This window comes from Cervus elaphus, chromosome 21, assembly GCF_910594005.1.
Source record: "Cervus elaphus chromosome 21, mCerEla1.1, whole genome shotgun sequence".
NCBI classification, from domain to species: Eukaryota; Metazoa; Chordata; class Mammalia; order Artiodactyla; family Cervidae; genus Cervus; species Cervus elaphus.
In genome coordinates, this window is record NC_057835.1 from 12,663,272 (window position 1) to 12,689,470 (window position 26,199).

Genomic DNA, 26,199 nt, shown 5'->3' on the forward strand with positions numbered 1-26,199 from the left:
GGCCCAGAAGCTTGGCTCACATGGGCACGAGCGGGACAGGGGTCCCAGCTCGGCATTCAAGCCTTGCTCCAGGGCTGGAGGCTGAGCACTTGGGTGGAGGGTGGAGGCAGAACCATCGAGGGTAGGGACAGGTAAGCAGCCCTGGAGTCCTGGGCAGATGGGAAGCTGATGGGTAAGGGACTCAGAAGGGACCTTGGGCTCCCCTGGCGAGTGAGGAGCCCCCCAGGCTGGACGGAGGCAGCTCCTGAGTGTGTGAGCTCACCAGCTCACCAGATGTTGTGGCACTTCGAGGGCTCCTGCATGACAACTGGGAACCAGCTGTGCCTTACTCTCGCAGGGGATGGAAGGGGGCCTGCCTAGAACACCATCCCCACCCAGCCAAGCTGTCTGTGCCAGGCTCACTGTTATTCATCCTTCATACTCAGCCTGGGACCACCTTCCTGGAGAACTTTCTGCTGTCTGACTTAGATGCCCCCTCTGGCTTCTAGGACCACTGTTTTGTCTCTATCAACATACTCGTTGCCCTCAATTGAGACTTTGCTTACTTGTCTGAGCTCCTCTAGGCTTGGAGCTCCTCAAGCATTGAAACTGTTTATCTTTGTATTTTTTGCACCGAGCAGAAGGCCTGGCCCAATATAGGAAATGAGCTAAGCAGAAGCATTTATCAGTCATGAAAACATCTTCCAGTGATTGTCTATCCGTTTCAAATTATGCAGGATGGTGGTTTCTCTAGCCTCACAGGAGCTTCGCAGCTCTGCCAGCAGAGTGATGACTTGTCCACATTTCCCAGACGAAGCTCAGGCCCAGATTGGTGGAGGGGTTTGGCTCATTCACTGGGAGAGCTGCTGAGTCAGCACTCAGACTCCCATCTGAATCTGCAAGCCATGTATCACCCTTAAGGCAGTGAGATCCAAACCTGGCCGAGACCCATTAAGGAGGATGTAAGAACACACACATTCCAGGAAGATACTAAAAAAAGAAAAAGGAAGATGGAGGGAAGGAAGAAGAAAAGAAGGGAGGGAGGAAGAGAAGGGAGAAAGAAGAGGAAAGAGATTGTAAATGCTAAATAAAGCAAGAACCTATACCTGAATGCTATAGTCTAAACAGAAATCACTCTAAAACATGGCATGATTTTAAGGAACTGATAGAGTCTCATAAAAGAGAAGCTATTTGATCTTGAGGCTGGGCATAATCCTCTTGAAATGCCCAGGGACTGCATCACAGACCAAATGTATACTTCTAGCTCATGGCTTGGCCTGCAAACAGTGTCTATCAAATTCTTAACTGGGTAAATGATGTGAACTGTATTTTAACTGTGGGAACTACCCCTAGGGAACAAAGCATGTCAGCTTAGTGAGGCTGAAGGACAAAATGAACCTCAGGACGTGGACAGCAAAACAGAAGAAAAGAAGAGGAGGAAGTGTCAGGAAAAAAAAAAAGCACGCTCATCATTTACATAGCAAGCTAACAGTTATTAGAAAATGGACGGCATAAGAAAAAAAAAAGATCTTGTTCAGAATTACAAAAGTATCCAGAAGAAGAAATAAGAATTGCACTGTTATTGAGCTTGTGGAGGTCTGTGATGGGAGGCTGGGTGAGGCGAAGTATGCTAAACCTTCATCTTTCTCAACAGGAAATCAATAGTCCTAGTATGAAGCTGATAAGTCAAAAATACACACCATGGTATGTAAAGCAGACAGCTAGTGGGAAGTTGCCGTACAGCGCAGAGAACTCAGCTCCATGCTCTGTGATGACCTCGAGGGGTGGGATGGGGGTGGGAGAGGCTCAGGAGGGAGGGTTATAGGTATATGTGCAGCTGATTCATTGTTGTTGCACCCTGGAAACTAACAGCATTGTAAAGCGGTTATGCTCCAATAATAGAAAAAAATACTCTTGGAAAAGAAATAAAATAATCAGGCTGTAAACATATGGCTAAAAAGTAAAATAAAAAAAAAAAAGACACTGTCTAGAATCATGGGGGAGACCAAACTAAAATGAAACTGTGAGACAAAGTTGGGAAAATGGACTTAATGGCAGACTGGAAACCAAGGGAGGGCGTTCCTTAAGCACCTGGTATTTCTTAGATTTAGGAGCCCCACCCAAGACCTATGCATCCTCAAATATTTGGAAACAGGAACCTCAGGTCATTATCGGGCACTGTCCAGACCCGTCTTGGACAAATTGCCTGATGGCCTTGAGTGGTCTGGGAGGAGCAGGGAACCCAGGAGTCCCTGAGTACCCAACAATCTACGCCCCGCCCCGCCCCAGCTCACAGCTGTGTTTCAACTTCCCTTTGAGAAGGTTCCTCGCCTCATCCCCTTGTCTGTCCGAGTTGCTTCCAGCACAGGCGGAAGCTGACTCAGACCAGCGCAGGGCTCCTGGGAAATGTCATCACTTCCCTTCCTGATTACTGCTGCACTGACCCCCAAGGTCACTCTGGGTATCAGGGGGGAGGCGCTACCCCCTTCACCTCTTGACTCCTGGGTGACTCTCGCCTTGATGTCAGGCATTCTGGGGCCTTCCTGTCCTTGGCAGAGAAGGAGAAAGTTTATGACGTCTTCATGGTTGCCCTGACCCATGTCAAGCTGGCCCAGCCCATCTGGGAACAGAAGTGGACCTGCAGAGGCATCTGAGTGCTGTAGGAGAAAGTGCTGGAATGGGAACTGGGCCCGATGGGGTGAGTGTAGCTCAGCGCCTTCCTCGTGATGGGGGCTCAGGCCTCCTCCAGCGCAAACGATGTAACTACCATATGTGTCTCTTTGGCCAGGCGTTTTTTGAGAGCTGTCTCAGGGCAGGACCAAGGTGGCCTGGTCCTGGGACCATCTGATTCCTCATCCCTGCCTTCTTCACAGGCGGACTCATCCATAGCAGGTGCCCTGAGTCGACAGTTAACTGTCCGGGCTCTGGGGACATCGTGTTAGTGTTTTCTGTTGGTGTACACAGCAGCTCCGTCAGCAGGGTGAATCTGCAGACTCGGCATTATGATAATGACAGGATGTTCAAATGGGATGTTTTCTATCTCAGTTTTCAGAGGCTGAGAACGAGTAGCAGGTGGCATCCGGTGCCAGGCCCTATGTGCATGGCTGACCAAAGGGGTGGTCCGGGTGGGCTCTGCGAGCATTAGTCCATCACCCAACCCGACCTTGTTGGAGAATGTGAACGCTCCATTTTCTGAGCTATCAATGGTGAATTTGGGGTTTTGATATTGGACAGCTGAGAACTTACTGTTATCAGGAAAATAATGAGGTGTGTCTGAGCTTTGTTCCAAGAAGGATAAAACCTAGCTCTGAACAAGTGCAGTAATAAGTTACTTTTCTGTGGTTGCTGTAACAAATCAGCCCATGTTTATGGGCTTGAAACTACATGAATTTATTATCTTACAGTTCTACAGATAAGAAACTGACATACGTCTCAGCAGGCTAACAGAGCATCAGCAGGCTCATTCCTTTCTAGAAGTTGTGGGGGAGAATCCACTCCCTGCTTTTTCCAGTTTCCAGGGGCCACTCACATTCTTGGGCTCATAACCCCTTCCTCCATCTTCAAAGGGGCGTCCCAGGTGGCTCAGTGGTAAAGGAATCCACCTGCCAATGCAGGAGATGTGGGCTTGACTCCTGGGACGGGAAAATTGCCCAGGAAATGGCAATCCGCTTCAGTATTCTTGTCTGAAAAACTTCATGGGCAGAGGGGCCTGGCAGGCTACAGTCCACAGGGTCGCAAGAGTCGGACATGACTTAGCAGCTAAAAGCAACAAAAACCAAAACTACCTTGGGCATCCCTGATGGCACTAGGAGTAAAGAATCCACCTGCCAATGCAGGAGATGCAAGAGATGAGGTTAGATTCCTGGGTTAGGAAGTTCCCCTGGAGTAAGAAATGGCAACCCACGCCAGTATTATTGCCTGGAAAATCCCATGGACAGAGGAGCCTGAAGGGCTACAGTCCAGGCGGTCTGGTAGAGTTAGCAAAGAGTCAGACACAGCTGAGCAACTGAGCAATGCAAAAGGTGGATATGAACTTACTTGGAAATATGGGATTTGCATATGTAATCATGGATCTCAAGATAAGATCATTTTGGATTTAGAGTGTCCTTATAAGAGAAAGGAGAGGCAGGTTTGACGTGCAGAGAAGTCCGTGTGAGGACAGAGGCAGAGATGGGAGGGAACTCCCAGAAGCTGGGGGAGGAGCATGAAACAGATTATCTCCCAGGGCCTTAGAGACAGTGGCTCTGCTAGCCCTTTCGTGTTGGATTCTGGCTTCCAGAACTGAAATCATTCACTGCTGTTGCTTTAGTACTACCCCCCTGACCCTTTAGTGTAATGTGTTAGAGCAGCCACAGGGAGCAATCAGTGATCTCACCCACTCCCACCTCTGGATCACCCAGGAGACCCAAACAAGGCCTGGAAAGGCAGAGCACACCTCCTGGGTGTCCCCTGCCCCCTGCCCCCTGTCTGAGCCCCCAGGCCCAGGAAGTTGCTCCTGAATTAAGGGAACCTGGATGCACCAGGGCCATGACCCCTGACACGGGCAGTTGGGCTCATTGGATTCCACAGTCCACACTGGACTGAGGAAGGAAAGAGGTGCTTCAGGCCAACTCCAACCCTGGGCCAAGAAAGAATGGCCCCAAGGATAAGAGGGCAGGGTCAACTCTCATGGTCTTGGGAGCAAAGGCTAATTTTGTGGCAGAGTGACAGCTGTCTACCCAACAATTTTCTCTCCACTTCTCTCAGCTAATTGCACCCCAAATGTCTCCTGCTAGAGGGAACAATTCATGCCTAGTCTAATCAGATCATGGTAAGCCCATTCCCTACTGTCTAAAAGTCTAAAGTAACTAGTCTAAAAGTGAGAACACCATTCTATTATGGACAATGTGATGTAAAGGGAAATATTCTAGGAATTTCCAGGAAAGATTTTCCTCCAAGGAAAGAAAGAAGCGCTTGAAGGCAAGGCCCTTGGTACTCTGTCCTGCTTATTTCCAGCATGGGATGCTGTCAGGAGGGGATGTGATGTCTGGAGCTGTGGCAGCCATAACGTGTTAGTGAAATGAACCATCATCCATGGGCTGAAGATAGTAAAGAGGAAAGGTTACACAGAGTCTGGGTCCTTGATGGCACCACTAAGCCACTGGTCAATCTCAGGACTACTTGCCTCTGGAAGTATCCTTTAGTCAAGGCACTGTTGTTGGGTACTTGTTTACTTACATGGAATCATCTTCAAAAAAAAAAAAAAAAACCAAACACCTATAATGCATGTTAGAGGTCACCTGGGGGTTTCAGTGCTATCAATGGGCTTTTACAAGAACATAGATTTATCTGATGTCCAGGAAGTGCAGGGAAACAAAAATCAGAAGACTTGAGTTGAACTCTGATCCTCCACCTCTCCCCTGCATGAATTTAGGGACCCTATAAGCCTTTCTGAGCTCCGCCTTCCACATCTGCAGAATGGGAGTGATAGTCCCAACATATGAATATTCACTGATTTTGGTCTGAGTTCAAATGAGATGACTTGTGAACACAACTTGTGACATGTCATGTAAACGACAGACTGTGAACCAGCTCCACCTGCTTCAACTTTGGGTTAATTGTGTGTGTGTATAATGTGGGAGAGCGAGGGGAGAGAAACGGGAGAGAGAGAGAAAGGTTCTCGGGGGCGGGGGGCGGTGAGGGATTTAAATAGAAGATAACAGAAGATTTGCCTTCATAAGTGTGTCCCATAGGAGGTGAATGATAAAATCAGGTGCTTACCTGGGAATGCAAGTCAACCAAAAGCTAGAGAGAATTCTGCATCCTTGCACCTCTTTCCTCTCACACTCAGGTCCTGTCACCTCTAATTTCTGAAGGGTTTGTGGATCTGTGCCTTTCCCCACTCCCACCCCATCCTCACTGCTCACTGCCTCTCACTCAGAATACTGTCCCAGCCTGAGGTGGCCTCCCACCTCCGTTCTGGAGTCTTCACAAGAGAATTCTTTCTAACACACAGGTGAGACTGTCTCCTTCTGGGCTTTGCCCTTGATAGATCCCCATTCCCTGGGCCACTGTTCACCTGCCTGCCTCTCCCGGAGGGGAGGGTCCTTGCCCACACCTCCCCACCCCCCGTACCCTGCATGGGGCCTGGTGCAAAGGGGATGCTCCATCAACATTTGTCAGAAGGAAACAGCACCCTGGGATTCAAACTTTGGGAGGATTAAGACATGGTTTGGTATCTCCCAAGGACTGTCTGAAATTAATGAATCTGAGTCACCAATGCTTTTCTGCACGTAGACACTTTATTGACAGTTAGTGGCTATGGTGGGGAATAAGGTGTCCAGGGTGGTAGTTGGGATGGGACTGGTCACTTGCTATAGGTCTTGGAGGCTAACTCTGGGAGACCCAGGAGGTCCTCTGTCAGCCCAGAGCCAGCCAGCTGGTCCTCCTCTTCGCTTTCTGCTGACGACCCGTCCTTAGCTTCATCTGAAATAGGAGAGACAAGGCCGGTCCAATCTGGATCCGATTTCTCCCTCATCTCTTCCCCTATGACCCAAAAGAGACCCCAGGCTCTGATGGGAGCTCCCTAGTAACGCCCCTCCAGAGGGACATTTCTGGGGCGGGGCTCCAGACTTATAGCCTGACTCTAGGGACATCCTAAGAGCATGATGGCCTTGGGTTCATCAACTGAGAAGATAAAATCAGAGTTGAGGACTTCCCTGGTGGTCCAGTGGTTAAGAATCTGCCTGCCGATGCAGGGGACACGGTTTGATCCCCGGTCTGGGGAGATTTCATGTACCGCAGAGCAAGGGAGCCCGTGTGCTGCAATTGCTGAGCCCGAGACTCACAACTACTGAGCCCATGCCTCCTAGAGCTTGTGCTCCGCAACAGAAGGAGAAACCGGCACCCCGCAACTAGAGAAAGCCCGTGCAGCTAGGAAGACCCAGCATAGCCAAAATAAATAAATAAGTAAAAATAATAATAAAAGGCAGAGTTGAGAGTCTAAAACTCAAGTTGCTTCCCTGCTAAGCGCTCCACCCTTTCGCTCCCCACATGAAGAGCTCCTGTCAAGCTGAAAACCTCAGCCCCAGCGTCACCTCCCCCAGGAAGCCTTCCAGAGGCTCCGGGGAGATGCTGGCCCTCCCTCCCTTGGGACCTCACTAGTGCAGGGTCAGACTTCCACCATGGCACCACAAAGCGGAAGGGCCTTTGCTGGTTATGTCACTCAGTCCCCTATTCTTCCGGAAGCTTCTGCATCACTCTCTCTATTCCCAGTGTCTTCATGATTCACTTCCTCTCAGCACCTTTGCAACACGAAGTTCTCTTCAACAGCAAGAGATGAAATGCCCACTTCTGCCCTGGCAGAAACCCCTCTCTAAGCCGTTTCAGCCAAGCCTCCAAGGGCAGAGAGCAGGAAGTTCAAGGTCTCTCCCCACAACAGTGCGGCCTGCCTGCGGTTCCCTTCTCCACCCTCCCAGCCCTCCCCGCCCCGGGCCCCCAGGGTCTTCTGGCTGTTCCCCCATCAGAACAGGAGACCTTGGCAAAGAGGACCCACTGCCCCCACCCCCAGACTGTGAGCCCCCCACGGGAAGGGGCGATGTCAACGGCATCCCAGGGACCCGGCGACCTCTTGCTCCCCACCTGCCGAGGTCTTCAGAGACTGGATGTACTTGGACCAGAAGGAGCAGTCGGCTTTTTTCAGGCCCTGTCGATTGGGGAGCAGGACACTGAGCTCCTTGTAGCTCTCTGCGCCATCGCGGGGGACAAAGTCAGGCCAGGGGGCTGCAAATTCAGGCGCTCTCCTGGAGAACTCGTGAGGGTAGTTGGGATTTCTGGGGAAATGAGAAGAAAGAAACACCCATGAGGAACAATGCTCTTTCCTTTCATCATGTGAGATCACTGCCCACTCGCACACAGCCTCTGAGGACCTAGTCACACATCTTTAGGTGTCGGAGCAGGAGTTGAAAACCACCCCCAGTCTGATTCCAGGGCTGTGCTCTGAACAGCTGTGCTGCACGTGAGTAGAGACACAGAGGCCCTGACTCACCCCTCTTAGGCCATTTCTGGAAGAGGAAAAGACGTGAGTTCAGGACCCAGCCGTGTTTCCCAGGACCTAGTCCTGCCCTTCTGATTTTCTGATGGCTTAGGAAGTCACCACGTCCCTTTCAATCCTGGTGATCTTTGCTCTGTCAGTGTCTGGAATGCCTCTTTGCCCAAGGCCTGGGCAGGAAGGTGGGCCTGGAGCTGGACAAACTTGCTGGCCACCTACAGGTCAGCTCGTCCTTTGACGTTTCCAGGGGGCTGAGCGCTGAGCTAGGTGAGCGCTGCTTGTCGGGTGTAAGGGGACACAGCTAAACCACAGGGGTCGGGGCGGCAGTGAAGCAGGAACTGGCTTCGGGAGAAGGAGTGGTGAGCACAGTGGCCGGGCTAGAACAGAGTGTGTGGGAAGGCCGGGGGGAGACGAGGAAGGGTCTCGAGTGCTGGAACTCCATTTGATCATCTAAGATGGCAGTCCTGCACTTGGGATGATTCTGCCTTCCAGGGGGCACTTGGAAATGTCTGAGATATTTTTGTTTTCATAAATGGAAGGATTGATGATGAAGCTGAAGCTCCAAAATGTTGACCACCTGATGCGAAGAGCCGACTGCTTGGAAAAGACCCTGATGCTAGGAAAAATTGAGGGCAAGAAGAGAAGGGAGTGACAGAGAATGAGATGGTTGGATGGCATCATCAACTCAATGGACATGAGTCTGAGCAAACTCTGGGAGATAATGAAGGACAGGGAAGCCTGGCGTGCTGTAGAGTCAGACAGGAATGAATGACTGAAAAACAACAACATAACTGGAACACGGGTGACGTGCTTCCAGCATCTAGCGGTTGGAGGCCAGGGATGCTGCCAGACAGCCTACAGTGCCTAGTAAGTCCCGCCACAGACTCACCCAGACCAACGTCAACAGTGCCGAGGGTGAGAAAGTCTAGAGCCATCCAAGGGAGTGCATGATTGGGATGCTTCTGCACCAAGGTCACTTTGGGTGGAAGGGGAGACTGAGTCAGGGAGACCACTGGCAGGGAGGCAAGGGTGAGTCCACTGATGCAAAGTGTGACCTTTGCGTTCAGAGGGAGGGGAGGGATGCACACGACAGCCTCCATGCTCACGTGGTCCACTCACCCCGATCGGATGAAGTTGGAAAAATACTGCATGATTTTCAGGGAAAGGCTTTTCTCCTCCAGAGTAAACTGCCCCTCGTAGGCAGGGTAGAAGGGAACCCCAAAGGCATACAGGACATCTGTCAGCAATTCCAGGCTGGGAAAACACACAGAAAGAAGAAGAAACAAAAGTTAAAGGAATAATAAACTGCTGGAAGAACCCACATGAGCCAAAACCCAGTATTCATGCCCCATTGAAGATTTTCTCTCTTTAAGTCTTAGATTCCTGTATACATGTATGTGCTTAGTTGAGCTGAGATTCTGCTTGGCCCTTAGTCCAGTGGCCCCCTTGGGCAGATTCTCGGCACATAGATAGGTTGAAGAGTACCCAACTCTGAGAATGCAACTCCCTGGAAACATCTGTAAGCCTAAGCAGTTATCTAAGACAATGTTCTCTTGACCACATTCCATGATACTTAGAACACTATCAATGAACATCTGTTCAAAGTAACTTGTGTTTTCAACCCCTTCCCTGTGCTAGTCCTTGTTCATATACAGCTTATACTCTCCAACTCTTTTCCAGGTTGACATTCATCCATGTAACCCACTCAGTACAATGCCTGGCACATAACTGGTCAATAATACATATGCTACACTGAACTGGAGATCTAATAAGCAGCAGGCAGGAGGGAATAAAGATTTGGAAGCTCAATGAGTGGTTGAAATGGACTGAGCTGGCGATGGGGAGACCAGTCCAGGGGTCCATGGGTCCACGGGAGTGAGTGCTGGGAGAAAGGCTGGAGGGACTTTAAAGCAGTGTAGTAGAGAATCTGACTTTTCCCAAGAAGTCTGGCCCATGCCCTCTGGGGGCTGGGAAGTAATCCATGCCATACTGATGTGAGTGTCTTTGTTTAGGGCGGCACTTTGTTGGCCACATTGGACCTTCCTTAAATGTAGCAGTATCAGCACAGGGGCTGGCCATGCCAGATCAACCACGTGACTTAGAGTGGGGGGGCTATGGGTCACATAACAGTCAACCTGGAGACTGAGGTTAACCACATAGGCAATCAATCAAGCAATCAATCATGCTTACGTAAAGGGGCTCCTATCAAACCTCTGAGCACCATTTGAAGGCACCTCCCTGGTTGATAACACTCTGGGTCATTGTTGAGTAAGCCTCAACAATGTTGTCATTGTTCAGTTGCTAAGTCATGCCCTACTCTTTGCCATTCTATGGACTGTAGCATGCCAGGCTCCCCTGCCCTCCATTATCTCTGGAAGATTGCTCAGATTCATATCCACTGAGTCTGTGATGCTGTCTAACCACCTCATCCTCTGGTGCCCCCTTCTCCTCCTGTCCTCAATCTTCCCCAGCATCAGGGTCATTTCTAATGAGTTGGCTCCTCACATCAGGAGGCCAAAGTATTGGAGCTTCGTTGTCATACATCAGTGTTCAGAGCCTGACCCTCACGATTCCACAGGGAGAGGACAACAGCGGAGCTTCACATTTGGAAGCCGCCTGGACTCTGCGCTCTGCCTCTCTTCCTTTGCCTGATCTTAATCTACATCCTTTCCTTGTGACAACCTCAACCATGACTACAGCACCTTTCCGTGAGGTCTGTGAGTCCTTCCAGTGAATTTTCAAACCAAAAGGTGGTTTGGGGAACCCCCCAAATTTGCACTTGTCCTCAGAAATGAGCGTGGTCTTGTGGGGAGGCCGTGTTCTCTGACCTTGCACTTGGCCCAATTTATCACGAGAGCCAATTTCTTAACTTTATAGATGAGGAATATGAAGTTCAGAGAGGTTTCCTGACTTACTCAGAGACAGCAGTAACTTGACCAGGAGAGTTGGGTCAAGAACACTGCTAAGAAGGCATGATGCTAACAAAAGACCTGAGTGGAGTGGCCCAAGGACACTGTCCCTGGTCTTGGCTTCTCTGCTCTCAAGCCGAGCGATTTCTCAAAAAGTGCTTGACCGCCCTGATTTCCTGTTTTGTCATCTTTGGAATGAGTGTGAAATGCCTGCTACACATGGCTGCAGTGAAGTCTGAAATAAGATGGGGGATGCAGTAGGTACTTGAAAGCGTGGCCCACTTCCTTCTCATCCATCATTCTACTTCCAGATTTAATCAACCATCTTTGAGGTGTCAGTGGCATCTCTGAGCAGGGGAACAGAGTCACCAGTGATTGTCATCAGCGCTGGTACAATGGGCAGATAGGCCCAGTGCTGGTCCTGGGAAAGGGCTTAGATTACATGACTCTCATGTAAAGGCAATTTGTACGAGACTAAACTGCTCTAAAGCAAGATGCAAAGTTGTGTGACTAGACAGTGGACTCTGGCTCAGAGTGACCCACTGTGATGACCCCAGAGATGGGAAGGGAGACCCCCAAGATTAGGGATGTGAAGGGGGACATTTCAAGCGCAGAAGGGGCCTTCTCTGCCGTCCCTCACCTGCTTAGGCTGGGAGCTGCGGTGACCCACGGGCCGGAGGTTGGGGCTGGGGGCCTGGTGCCCAGTCTAGCCTGGGGACTTCCTAGGGGCTCGAGAGCCAGAGTGCCTCCTGTGACCATCAGACTTATCAGCAGGTGTACATGTGACTCGCAGCAGGGCACAGAAGAAATGACACGCTACTGAGTCACTCAGCTGAGACCCTGCTCTATCTGTCACTTGTCACCCGTGTAACTTTAGATGAGTCATTGATGTCTCTGAGGCTGAGCTTCTTCATTGTGAAATACAGATCAGCACATCAATGGCACGTGGAGGCTATTAAAACAAGTGTTTCACAAATGCAGGGAACTATTGTGATTATGGTTTTTATTGTTCAGTAGCTAAGTTGTGTCCAACACTTTGTGACCCCAAGGACTGCAGCATGCCAGGCTCCCCTGTCCTCCACTATCTCTGGAAGATTGCTCAGATTCATATCCACTGAGTCCGTGATGCTATCTAACCACCTCATCCTCCGATGCCCCCTTCTCTTCCTGCCTTCAGTCTTTCCCAGCATCATCTTCTTTTCCAATGAGTTGGCTCTTCGTATCAGGAGGCCAAAGTATTGGAGCTTCATCTTCAGTATCAGTCCTTCCAGTGAATATTCAGGGTTGATTTCCTTTAGGAATGATTGGTTTGATCCCTTGCTATCCAAGGGACTCTTAAGAGTCTTCTTCACTATAGAAATTCAAAAGCATCAATTCTTCAGTGCTCAGCCTTCTTTATGGTCCAATATTCACATCCGTACACGACTATAGGAAAAACCATAGCTTTGACTATATGGACCTTGGTTGGCAAATTGATGTCTCTGCTTTTTAATATGCTGTCTAGGTTTGTCATAGCTTTTCTACCAAGGAGTAAGCGTCTTTTAATTTTGTGACCACAGTCACCATCCACAGTGATTCTGGAGCCCAAGAAAAGAAAATCTGTCACTGTTTCTGGTGCCTCCATGAAAGGCATCATAGAAGGAACATGAGACAGTTTGAGTCCCCAGGACCAACGGCACTCAGAATAACAGTCCTAAAGGGTGATGTCTCTTTGCAGCTGTTGTCAGGTACCCCAATCCTCTTAGAACCAAGGTAAGCTTTCCTTCAGTCCTGAGCAGGGAGGAGGAAGTGGAACCAGAATTTATAGGTTCTGGGACCCGAAGAACCAAGCCCCTTGTTCGGTGACAAAGCACCCACGGTCAAGCTCAGACAAAGCCCAGAGTCTGCAGTCCCCACCTGGACCGTTCAGCGGCCAGCTCTCCTCAGCCCCTGTTCACAGCTACCGTTTCCCAAGCACCCTTGATGTGCCAGAAACTGTGGTTGGCCTTTGATCAGCATCATTCAGGACCAGCCAGGAAGTAAGAGTAGCATGTGCATCATTGGCAGGTGACGACCCAAGGCCCAGAAAGGTGATACGTCACAGGATAGCCAGGGTCCGAAGCTGTCTCTAGACCCCAAATCCTGTCTCCATCTACTTTACCTATAGGGGAGGGGGCTGAGGTCCACTACAGGGTACTAATGCCCCATGAAAGGGAAAGGAACGCAGGACAAAAAACACCAGGAAGGTGTTCATGTTGTGACAAGGGCGACAGAGACCTCTCACCTATGCCCACACTTGGTAGTTCGCCAGTCCCTTTCACCCTTATGATCCCCAATCCCTGTGAGTAGATGGTGTGGAGTGATTTGCAGAGTTTTACACTGGACAAAGACCGAGGCTCCAAGACGTCATTTTCCTGCCAAGGCCCTGAAACTCAGCAACGATGCGGGGACGAGGCCTGCGATTCCAAGGCCCGCTGTCCTGGCCTCGTGGCATGGGCTTCTCCGTCAGCACCCCCACCACTGGGGTGCTCGAGGCCTGTGCCTCTCAAAGGTTGTGGGTGAACGAGGGGGGCCTGGAGTCTCAGGGGTCAGCCTCTCCCCTCTGCTACCCCCAGCCCAGCCTGCTCCTCCTCGATGGTGTGTGGAAGGGAGCCACCTGCAGAGAAAGTAGCTCTATTCCTTTCCGACTGCTGCCCTAAGAAGGGTTTCCCAGGTGGCTCAGTGGTAAAGAACCTGCCTGCCAATGTGAGAGACGAGGATTTGATCCCTGGGACAGGAAGAGGCCCTGGAAGAAGAAATGACAACCACTGCAGTATTCTCAACTGGAAAATGTTTGGAGAGCTACCGTTTATGGGGTCGCAAAGAGTCGGACATGGCTGAGCAACTAAATAAGAGGCTTAAAACAACAGGAATGTACTATCTCGCAGGTTCTGGAGTTCAAAGGCCCAGCATGGGTCTCCCTGTGCCAAAATCAAGTGGTCAGTGGGTTCCATTTCTCTGGGAGTCCCTGCAGAAGGACCTGTTTCCTGCTCACTGGGTGGGGAGCCGGGGGCTGTGTCAGAACTGAGATCCCATGGTTCATGGTCCTCTTCCTCCATCCTCAAAGCCACAGCACGCAGTGGAGTCCTCCTCTCCCCCCATCCCTCTGACCCACTCCTCTGGCACCCCTCCGGCCTTGAGGACCTCACGTCGTTAGATCGAGCCCACCTGGGGATTCCTGAATCACCTCCCAACTCAAGGTCCTTAATCTTAATCACATCTGCCAGGACCCCTAACCATATAAGATGACGTATCCACAGCCTGGGGAATTCGGGATGTGGACATTCGGAGGGGCCATATTCTGCCTCCCATTGTGGCCTTTCTATCACTACTTCCAAAGAAAGCTGCGTTCCATGGTGTCATGAACAGAGTTCAGATCCTGACTCCATCACTTAGTACCTGTGAAGTCTTATAGAAGATCCATAACCACTCCAGGCTTCAGGGTCCACATCGGCAAAAGGGTGAAACAATTGCACTTCCAAACATTAAGTGAGGTTTAGCAACAACAATTTTCAAACCTCTTGCGCAGCTTCTGGCTCCAGTGCCCAATCCCATTTCCTTTATCTTATAAGAACCACCAGAAAGCTTAGGAGTAAGGGTCTTTAACTCGGGGCTTCCCTTATAGGGTTTCAGAGGACCACAAATTCCCTGAAACTAGGTGTGACCTGCTGTGACAGTGTGCGTGCGCACCTTTCTCGGGAGAAGCTTCACAGCTTCCACCACATTTCCGGGAAGATCACGGGCCCATGGTGTGCTGGTGAACACTTAAACCTTGGCCTTTGCCAATGTGCACGGTCTTCTGCCCATGCATGTGTGTGTGTGTGCTCAATCGCCACAGTTGTGTCTGACTCTTTGCGACCCTATGGACTGTAGCCTGCCAGGCTCCTCTGTCCATGGGATTCTCCAGGCAAGAACACTAGAGTGGGTTGCCATGCCCTCCTCCAGGGGATCTTTCCAACCCAGGGATCGAACCCACGTCCCTTACGTCTCCTGCATTAGCAGGCAGGTTCTTTACCACTAACGTCACCTGAGAAGCCCCCTCATGCCTGTAGACAGTACCAAACTACTAAAGAGACATCATAAAACATGGAGTTGGGAAGAGAGGTGCACACTGGCTCTGGGGAGCACACACAAGCCAGCTCCAGCCCACCACCCAAAGGTTACAGAGCACTGCTTTGGGGGAAAGCCTGGCCTTCCAGTCCATCTGATCTGTTTAATCTGAGAGCTTGTCTTGTTGCTTGCTTTGTTGTTTCCTCAGCAGGGCTGATCTTTATCAGGATGCTGGAGTTATTTCGAGCTGTTGACGGCAAACATCTGGAGGAGGGGCAGGCAGTGGGGAGCCTTGGAAAAAGGCATTTGGGATTGGAGGACCAAGGCCTCGGTGAGTCTGGGCCTGAGAACCCCCGAGCTTCTGGAGGAAGAAGAGGGATTTGGATTCGGTTATCAGCAGAGGGAGACATGGAAGGACACTCCAGGAACTGTCAAGGTAAAAGAAGAAACTCGCTAGCTGAGAGGCTGCAGTGCTGAGGCTGGGGGCGGACAGTTCGGGCCTATTGATCTGGCTTCTTTGCTCTGTCCTGGGTTTGATCGCTGACAGGTCATAGACCCAGACCTGCGGCAGTTGTACAGGGCACGCTGCTTTGATTTAGCCTTTCGATGTCATTTGCTAACAATCCTCCCGCCAAGATTCCCTAACATGACAGTCACTTGTCCGATCTCAGGCCAGGTCTACATCTTCTCCCTGTCCTATGTGGATGTGAGGTCTGGAAACACTCCCTGCCCAGGCTGGGTGAGCGCAGCTCAAACCCTGCTTCCACCTCCGACTCTTGGTTGTTCTCCCTGTGAGATGGGTCTTTCCACCCCTGTTCAGCCTCCCCCGTGGTATCACCAGGTGTTCACAGACTGATGGTGGGTGGAAGTCCCTCTAAAAAATTACAAATTGCCATCCAAGCAAGGGCTTCTCAGGTGGCGCAAGTGGTAAACAGCCCACCTGCCAATGCAGAAGACGTAAGAGACTTGGGTTCGATCCCTGGGTCAGGAAGATCCCCTGGAGGAGGAAATGGCCACCCACTCCAGTATTCGTGCCTGAGGAATCCCATGGACAGAGGAACCTGGCGGGCTGCAGTCCACAGGGCTGCAGAGTCAGGCACAACTGAAGTGACTGAGCGCACAGCCCACCCAAGCGAGAGCTACTGTTGCTGGTGTTGGTCACGGTACACACAGCCAGAGCGGGGGAAGGGCCCAGCAGCTCCCCGCCCGGGGGATAACGTGGGCTCTGAGCTCAGGATGTGAATACAGTTCAGTGAGCATGGCTGCAAACACAGCACGTCGGGGCAGGACTGCACTTGAGTCACATTTGCCAAAGGCCTACTGTGCGCTGTGCTCCCAATAGGTGCTGGGGGTAAATGAGGACTAAGTCCACCTTTCCATCATGGAGCTAGGAGTCTGACAGGAAGTGCAGAGAAGCCAACATTACAAAGCGTAAGATTCAGATAGATAAATAGATGCCAAATGATAGAATCATTGGCAAAGCTTTGTAAAGAGAAAAGTGATGCTACTTATTTTAGGCCAGGGAATGGAGAGGAGTTTGTAGAAAGCCAGACAGGAGAAATTACGGTTGACCTTGCCTTGAAAGGTGAGTAGGGGTCTCTAGAGAGGGGGTAAAGTACAGACAGGCGTTTGAGCAGAGACTCGGGGCGTGTGAATCACAGTGGGTTTGGAACTTCGTGCGGAGGCCGGGACGGGAGGGGTGGCCTGGCACAGAGAGGTGGGAACCGCGGCAGGTGACGGAGCCCCCAGAGATCTGGGCCTCGTGTACTGTGAGAAGCGCATCATGCTGACAGATGAAAGTGGGGTTTTTCCTGATTCAGGAAAACAGGAAGTTTGGGAACCACTCGAGTGCATGCTCATTAAGGTCTTTCAGCTCTGGTCCTGTGAAAGACGTGAGAACTGAGACCAGAGGGACTGAGGGCCACATCTGAAAGAATGGGGGACATCGGTGACCTCTCCACAAGCCAGTCACCAGCTGACCTCTTTGGGAACCATTGCTGGAGTAGGCTGGGAAGACAGATTAGGACAGAAATCGCAGGGTGGCTGCAATTATCCAGTAGGGACGGAAGGCTGCTTCCTTTAACAGATTGCACCCTAACCCCCCAACCCCACCCCAGGCCTGACCTTACCTTCTAGCCAACCAGCTCACCTAAAATCTGTTGGATTTGTAGGGAGGCTAAGCCTGCATTCCAGCGAGTCAAAAGCAAAGTCATATTTCAGAGACTATTCACATACAAGCTCCTGACCTGAGCTCTGCTTCCAGCGTAAGGGAAGCATCACACATGGACACCAGGGCTTCTTAGGGAGCAGGACTGAGGTGCTGTCCCCAGAGGAATGCACTTGATTCTGGGCCCTGTGGACAGTGATCTGTGCTGGGGAGCAGGGTGAGGGGGGGATGGGTAGGATCTTTCTTGACATAAACAGACCACGTGTTTGCCTTCTGGAGGTTGAAGAGGCTTGGCTGCTGAAAGGCCCATTACTCCAGCCTATGTGATTGGATTGATCTGAGAGCCGGCTGTTACAGGAATTTCTATCCTTGTTGTTCTGTCTACAGGAAGAAGTTTGTTGACCTCATTCCCATAAAATATACTCCTTTTCTCATCTTTAGCCAGCATCTCTTGACAACTTCCTCCAAAGGAAATTAGGGAACACGAAGGAATAAAAGTCCTTCTGCTTCCTAGGCCTTTTTTTTTTTTTTTGAAGGGTTGTTAAATAACTTACAAGTAGAAGCTTACCAGTGTGCTTCTCTTTGCGCAAATCTAATATGCAAAAGTTCAGATTCTGCCCATGAATTAATCAAGAAGTAATTATATGCTTTGGCTTGTGTTTTACAAAAGGATTCCCTATACAATACTTTAAATAACACAGCCCCATCCATGGCTCCAGATGAAACAGTTGCAATATTTCCATAGCTCCCTAAAGCCCAGCAGAGCTGGATGATATATGCTTTGGCAATACAGGTGACACTTTCAAAGGACTTGCTGGGTTAACCCGGACATTGTATTCCCTACATGAGGCATAACAACTGCTGCTTCGAAAAGGCTGAACTTTCCTGGCCCAAGACATCTATTCTCACCAGGAAGTTATGTGTCCACCCAGAACCAACTGCGTTCCTCGCTAATCTGTTTGTGCCTGTTATAGTTCTCACTGTAATTATAGAGCTGAATTAAATGCATTGCATATCTCGTGGATGCCCCACTTTCAAGAAACCAAAAGTGGACATCACAGAGCTTTCATTATGGTTTTGGTTTTGCACAAATTTCAAAGAGAGAATCAAAGAGAGAATCTTCTACTCAAACTTTTGACCCTGCACGAAGCATGGCAAGTAAATGTATGTTTATATGCTTACAGTTCAAATTAGATGTTTAAGGCATACACATACCTTATTCATTTTTCATAAGTTCCCATTTTAGCTAACTTTCCTGATTAACTAAATGATCATAATATTGGATAACAGGGTTTCCAATGGTTTTTAGTGAGTTGTGTTATGAGTGTGAAAGAAAAGACCAATGTGCATTCTACATAATCTTAAAAATCTCCAATGCCTTCCTATCATACTCAGATACAATAATATCTCTGCCTGCCACAGCTTGCAAGCTCCTATGTGAACTGCAAGACCCCATCTTTTTCTCCCACATCTCCAACTACTCTTCTCCTCTTCAAAAGACTTCAGTTCTCCATCCCTCTTTATCCTGACATGTCAAGCCTGTTTCCTTTTTCCTTCCTACTACCATTATCAGAACTTACTCTACTTATTTATCATCTATTCTTTGCAACCTACTCTTAGACCCTTATCAGCCTTAGCCCATGACTACAGTGTTAGTCCCAACAATGCAGCCCTTCTCTGTCTTAGCAGTTGCTCTATCTCTAGGATTTCCATCTCAAAGAATCTGCGGTATAGAAGACAGTAGTTATTTGTTGAATCAGTGTTAAAAAGGATGTATAGCACAAGCCCTTATAATATCATGAGACTGGCTTCAGTGTCAGAAAATGATTTATTTCCATCTTTACTGGGAAATTATCTTGTTAATCACACAGGATGTAGCCAGGCCAAGGGACTCAGTTCAAGAATTCAGCCTCTTAATATTTTCTTTGGTTTGTTAATTTCAACTAATCCACCAAGACACATCAATTAGAAAGATAAGACTGTGAATCTGGAATGTTAAGGCCCCTGGAATGCACAGAAACATCTAGAATGCACATGCAGTGGTGTACAAAATGTCTTGAGTTTGGAATTGATGGCTTTGTTTTTCCAGGGTTGGGACAACTTGTGAAGGAGAAACATAACTGTTTCGTTAGTCATTTTGATTTTTTTTTCCTCAGACCTTATTTTTCCTAAAAGGAAAACGACCCAAATACTGACCAGCCAAGTATTTAATGTATATTGACAGGAATCTTCACACTATGAGGCAGATGTAACTATACCCATTTTCTAGGTGAGGAAACTGAGGCGAAGGAACTTGCTCAAATGCAGAAGCTAACAAACAGAAGAGATAGGATTAACATCCTAGCCGGTTTAACCTCCAAGGATGTGTTCTTCTACACTGAATTTGCTTCTCCCAAAGGTAAAGAACGGTCCAACATCCTATGTGGAGCTTGGAGAGGTGTTTAATCCCAAAAGTCCGACCCCACCGCCCATTCAAAGTCAAGTCTCAGCTCTCTAAATGCACTGCACTGCAGAGACAAGGGAATCACGTCTCAGGATCCTGGAGTCCAAAAGCTCTGGAATAAGGACCTGAACAGAGCACACGATTCAAGTCTGATGGCTCACACACAGTCCCGAGGGGAGTTTCCCTGCGAATGATGACCTGACTCTACCTGCCAGGAAGCTTAAGGTCACGGGCCTCTATCTCCTCTCTGAAGTGGCCACAGCAACCCTCACGGTGGCCAGTTCCCCAAAACCACTTTATCTGTGCTTGCTCTCTTCCTAGCACTTGTTCATCGCAACGTGGGCTCTCCCAGGATCATACATTAAGCAGTATGAGTAACACCTACTGAGTCCCAACGTTACGCCAGGCAGCAAGCTAGGCTGTTTGCATGCTTTGTCTTACTTGATCCTGACATACTCCTGTATGTGTCAGTACTATTACTAGCTCCATCTCCGGATGAGGAAACTGAAGCTCAGAGAGGCTGTCACTGGCAAGAGGCACACAGCACGAGACAGAACCAGGTCGAGCCCCCTAAGGACAGGCAGTATCAGAGAAAACGCCAATGCTCCCTGCTATGCTTGCTGGGGCCTGGCTCCTAGAGGAAGGTTTGGAGAGGATCCCCCAAACATGGGTCGGTCACAGGGGAGTCCTTTGCTCATAAGCGGCAGAGAATAAAGTGGGGGCCCGTTCTGGGAAGATACTCGGCAAGTGTGTCCTTTGGGAGGAGCTGGTTAGAGAGAAAGACATCAACCATAGTCAACAAGATGGTGAAGCTGGGACTGGCAGGGAGGCAAGAGTCCCCGCAGAGTGTGGGAGGTGATGCTTAGAGGCAGCTGGGCAAGAGAGACAACGCCCATGGCCTGAGATGCAGGAGTGGACAGCAGGCCAGGGCCCTGCCTGATGTGACCACCAAAGAGAGCCTGTCAGCTTTCCAGGGCTTTGTAATAGAAGCACCAAATGTTCTGGTTGGGTGGTGCACTGTGGTCTGCCTGAGAGTCTGTGGGGCCAGGGATGGTATCTGGGGGTGGGTTGGTCTTGTGCTCATTCAGGGATGGGGTCACACTTCCCTCCAGTGCTCTTAGTGATAACTGGTTTTGAGGGATGCTGGCAGTGTTTATCAACTGAGGACCATTTTGGCCCCCGAGGAACAGTGGCCATGTGTGGAGACATATTTAGTTATCACAACTGGGAAGGTGCTTCTGGCATTGAATGAGTGGAGGCCAGAGTTGCTGGTAAACTCTGCTCATCAGCATGCAATGCACAGGACAGCCTCTATGCCAAAGAGTTATCCGGCCTGAAATGTCAACAGAGTTCAAGTTGAGAAACCCTAGATTACAGTCATCACTGAAAATTCCTCTTCCTGAAACAATAGGCTATATAGATGGAGCCATGGAGGAAACTGGCTCAAAATCTCTGCAGTGAGCAGAACTGAGCAAAAGGAACATTTTAAGTTGTGTTCAGTTAGGTTCAGTCGCTCAGGTGTGTCCAACTCTTTGTGACCCCATGGACTGCAGCATGCCAGGCTTCTCCGTCCATCACCAACTCCAAGAACTTGCTCAAACTCATGTTCATTGAGTTGGTGATGCCATCCAACCATCTCATCCTCTGTCGTCTCCTTCTCCTCCCGCCTTCAAAAGATTGAAAGATCCCAGCATCAGGGTCTTTTCAAATGAGTCAGCTCTTCACGTCAGGTGGCCAAAGTATTGGAGTTTCAGCTTCAACATCAGTCCTTCCAATGAACACCCAGGACTGATCTTTAGGATGGATTGGTTGGATCTCCTTGCAGTCCAAGGAACTCTCAAGAGTCTTCTCCAACACCACAGTTCAAAAGCATCAATTCTTCGGCGCTCAGCTTTCTTTATAGTCCAACTCTCACATCCACACATGACTACTGGAAAAACCATAGCTTTGACTAGACAGACATTTGTTGGCAAAATAATGTCTCTGCTTTTTAATATGCTGTCTAGGTTGGTCATAGCTTTTCTTCCAAGAAGCAAGCATCTTTTAATTTCATGGCTGCAGTCACCATCTGCAGTGATTTTGGAGCCCCCCAAAAATAAAGTCTCTCACTGTTTTCATTGTTTTCCCATCTATTTTCCATGAGTAGATGGGATTGGATGCCATGATCTTAGTTTTCTGAATGTTGAGTTTTAAGCCAGTTTTTGCACTCTCCTTTTTCACTTTCATCAAGAGACTCTTTAGTTCTTTGCTTTCTGCCATAAGGGTGGTGTCACCTGCATATCTGAGGTTATTGATATTTCTCCCAGCAATCTTGATTCCAGCTTGTGCTTCATCCAGCCCAGCATTTCACATGATGTACTCTGCATATAAGTTAAATAAGCAGGGTGACAATATACAGCCTTGACATACTCCTTTCCCGATTTGGAACCAGTCTGTTGTTCCATGTACAGTTCTAAGTGCTGCTTCTTGACCTGCATACAGATTTCTCAGGAGGCAGGTTAGGTGGTCTGGTATTTCTATCTCTGAGAATTTTCCACAGTTTGTTGTGGTACACACAGTCAAAGGCTTTGGCATGGTCAATAAAGCAGAAGTAGATGTTTTTCTGGAACTCTCTTGCTTTTTCGATGATCCAACAGATGTTGGCAATTTGATCTCTGGTTCATCTGCCTTTTCTAAATCCAGCTTGAACATCTGGAAGTTCACCGTTCACATACTATTGAAGCCTGGTTTGGAGAATTTTGAGCATTACTTTGCTAGCATGTGAGATGAGTGCAACTGTGCAGTAGTTCAAACATTCTTTGATGTTGCCTTTCTTTGGGATTGGAATGAAAACGGACCTTTTCCAGTCCTGTGGCCACTGCTGAGTTTTCCAAATTTGCTGGCATACTGACTGCAGCACTTTCACAGCATCATCTTTTAGGATCTGAAATAGCTCAACTGGAATTCCATCACCTCTACTAACTTTGTCCATAGTGATGCTTCCTAAGGCCCACTTGACTTCATACTCCAGGATGTCTGGCTCTAGGTGAGTGATCACACCATCGTGATTATCTGGGTCGTGAAGATCATTTTTGTACAGTTCTTCTGTGTATTCTCGCCACCTCTTTTTAATATCTTCTGCTTCTGTTAGGTCCCTACCATTTCTGACCTTTATTGTGCCCATATTTGCATAAAATGTTCCCTTGGTATCTCTAATTTTCTTGAAGAGATCTTTCCCATTTTATTGCTTTCCTCTGTTTCTTTGCATTGATCACCGAGGAAGGATTCATGTCAATAGTTTTAAAGAGTGTAAGTTGTGTTCTCATGTCAACAGTCTTGGAAGCAAAGCTGCTAGATATCATTGTAGGTACACACACACACACACACACACACACACACACACCCCAGATGCAGGTTTTCTCTCCCTGAACCCTCCCAGTATCCCTATGGGACATGCATTATCACTCTCCCTTGTATAGATGAAGATGCACTGAGGCTCAGAGAGGTTAAGCATCTTGTCCATAGTCACACAGCCAGCAAGTGAACTTAGCCAATGTAGGGACTCAGAAGTTTCAGGCTGAAGTAGGTACAACTGAAAGAAAACTGGGGAAAGGGTAGGAGACAGAGTTTGAGTTCAGACTGCCACTTACTGACTCTGTAACTGGGACATAATTCCAGTCTCCTCTGAGCATTTGTTTCTTTATCTGTAAGATGAGTTGGACAAAATCATCTTACATAGTCTGTGATTCTTTGAATCTGGATCTTAAAATTGCACCTTCTTCTCATACTGTAGGTTTTCATTTCTTTGTGTCCTCCCTCATCAATTATGCCTATTCTTTCCTCACAGAATTTCAGAGATGTAAATCTCATCTACAGTCCAGGTAAACAGGTAGAGGACCAAGCAGTGCTGTGATCAATTAACAAGAGGCTGTGAGAAAGTGGTAATTTATTGTGTTTTGTTCTCTGGCTATGCCAGGAAAGCTAATATATGCTCATAGAAATGGAGGTACCAGACAGATGGCTGAAACCATAAGGCATGCACATATATTTTAAGTCTGTAGATCTGAGCCAGAAATAAATGAGACTGTGACAGCTCCAGGGCAGAATGAGAGAGATGTCTTTTCAGGCAGTAAAAGATAAACTTGCCAACAATTAAATGGGTTAGTTTCTGTGATTCATTCATTCATCTACTGTATAGATGGAGCCGTATTACGGTCGTGGTGGGAGAGATGATATATGCCTAGAAAGATGTCAAGAACGCATTTTGATGGACAAGAGTAATGAGACACTCTCACCATTTCCTGTTTACCAGGTCCCATTCTATATACAAATGATCATAGCACCCCTCTGAAGTAGACACTATTATTATCATTCCCATTTTCAGATGAAGAAACTGTCACCAAGGAGATTAAGTGACTTGCTTTAGATTCCTGAGCTAATAAGACAAGTTTCTAACTAGGCAGCTGGCCCAGAGTCCCTGCTCTAACCAGGACACTCTCTGCCTTTGTACAGTTGGCAACATCTCTGTCTCTAAAATGTATCAGTGACTCAGAGTCTCTTTGCTTCAAAATTCATAGAATGTGAGAGTGAGAAGGTGCCTTAAAGGTGACTGAGCCCAGATGTTTTTCATATCTCTCTATACTGCATGACCTTGAAATTTCACTTGAAGCTCAGTTATGGAGATAAGGGGCTAGGAGGCTCAGATCCCCTCACCCCCTTCTTGCTGTCCTTCTCTCAGGGACCCTGGGTCCAGGGCTCTACACAGCCCAGCTAAGGCTGAGTACTCCCGACCTCTCTCACCTCCTTATTCCCATTTTGCAGATGGCAAAACTAAGCCCCAAGGTGCCTATAGACTAGAGTGGGAAGGCCAGCTGCCCACCTGTTAGAGGAGGTAGTTGGACCGGCTTCCGCCCTTCAGCACGGCGTCCTGAGCACCTACTCTGCCCTTTCTGCGTCAGGAGGGCCTCTTGGCCCTGAGGTGCTGTGACGGTAAAGACCCAGCAGGCACTGTGTGTCTCTGATGCACAAACACGTCTTCCTTTCAAGGGAGGTTCTGCAGACCAGCCCCATCTGTCGGTCCCCAGGAGGGTATGAAAATGCTCTTCAGCAACACTGAGCCCCAAAGTGGCCACGGGAGACAGAGGGCATGTCTTGGACTCTGTTCAAGGATCACTCCTCCCAGGACCACCCCATCCTAAGTCCTCAACAGCCAGGTTTGAACTCCTGTCCCTCAGGAGCCTCCTCGGCAGGGCTGTCATATTACTCAGAAGGGTGGTGCTTCGGATTGAATTCTGGTCCCCTTAAAAGACATGTTGCAGCCCCTACCTCTAGGACCTCAGAATATGACCTTCATTGGGAACCAAGTCTTTGCAGAGATAACCAAGTTAAAGGGAACTCATTAGGGTGAGTCTTCGTGCAGTAGGACTGTTGTCCTTACAAAAAGGAGAAATTTGCACATAGACGCACAGTGGAAAGATGTTCACCTACTAGCCAAGAAATGCCTGAGGCTCCCGGGAAGCAGGGGGTGGGGGTGGGGCTGGAGCAGATCAACCCCTCCAGCCTCCAGGGGGAGCGTGGCCCTGCCCCCTGCCTTGATTCCGCACTGTGGGCCTCCAGAACTATTGTTCTAACCGCCCCCACCCAGGGTGGAAACAAATTCAGATGGGGTCAAAGCTTTTACTGATTCTGGCCAGAATCCTGTGGATCTTTTCATTATGTTTGTTTTCATTGTTTCTGTGCTCATATAATAGGTGCAGTTCTTTTTTTGCCACTTATAAATTCTAGAGTCCAGGCTTCCCCTGGTGGCTCAGTGGTAAAGAAAGAATCCACCTGCCAATGTAGGGGACACAGGTTCAATCCCTGGTCTGGGAAGATCCCACATGCCTCAGGGACTCTAAGCCTGAGTGCTGCAACTGCTGAAGTCCACGTGCCCTAGAGCCTATGCTCTGCCGCCAGAGAAGCCACCGTAATGTGAAGCCCGCGCACCCCAACTAGAGAGTAGCCCCTACTCGCTGCAACTAGAGGAAAAGCCCATGCAGCAATGGAGACCCAGCACAGTCAAAAACAAATAAATAAATGAAAAAAATTATCAAAAAAAATTCTGGAGTCCAAAAGTACATGCACATGTTGAAGACTTTTGATGAGCTTACTTCTGGAGGCTCACAACTTCTGCTATAACCTCTACCTTAGAAGAGAGGAGGGCAGACCAGACTGAAGAAATGCACTGGGCGTGGGTTCCTGAGAGCCCTGGCATGTGGGAGGTGCTGCCAAGGCAGACTCTACCAACGACTTCCCACGCCCGGCCCCCCAGGACGCGGTGGCCACGGGGTTACAAGGCTTCCTTTCATCTCTGTCCAAACCCTCAACTGTCCTCACCACCCTCTTCCTTCTCTACTGACTGCCTTCTCAGCAGAATCCTAGCCTGGCACGACTCTCCTTTCCCCAACCTGGAGGCAGTTGCTTGACTCTAGGAAATGGAGCAGGTTGACATACTTCTAAGCAGAGAAACCGCACATTTTCGTGGAAAGAGAACTCCGGGGCTCAGAGAAGCTGAGTAGCTCACTGTTCTATAACCAACCACCTTGGGGAAATCATGTGAAGCTCCTTGACCTTCAGACTCTTTATC

General features: G+C 49.0%; 1 protein-coding gene and 1 long non-coding RNA gene across 2 annotated transcripts in view; one reads left to right on the forward strand and one right to left on the reverse strand.

Moving 5' to 3' along the window:
- The first annotated feature begins 2,596 nt into the window (after positions 1-2,596).
- LOC122679431 lies at positions 2,597-24,718 on the forward strand. Its single transcript, XR_006336401.1, has 3 exons — positions 2,597-2,677; positions 15,197-15,421; positions 24,621-24,718. It is a non-coding gene; the product is annotated as an uncharacterized LOC122679431 (long non-coding RNA).
- Positions 6,239-26,199, reverse strand: part of TG (thyroglobulin) — a 235,546-nt gene continuing 215,585 nt past the window's right edge. The window contains exons 46-48 of the mRNA XM_043880093.1: positions 9,128-9,262; positions 7,600-7,790; positions 6,239-6,444 (exon numbers count right to left, since the gene is read on the reverse strand). Coding sequence (XP_043736028.1) covers positions 6,326-6,444; positions 7,600-7,790; positions 9,128-9,262 — 445 coding nt within the window. The 3' untranslated portion in view covers positions 6,239-6,325. The remainder of the gene's footprint in view (positions 6,445-7,599; positions 7,791-9,127; positions 9,263-26,199) is intronic.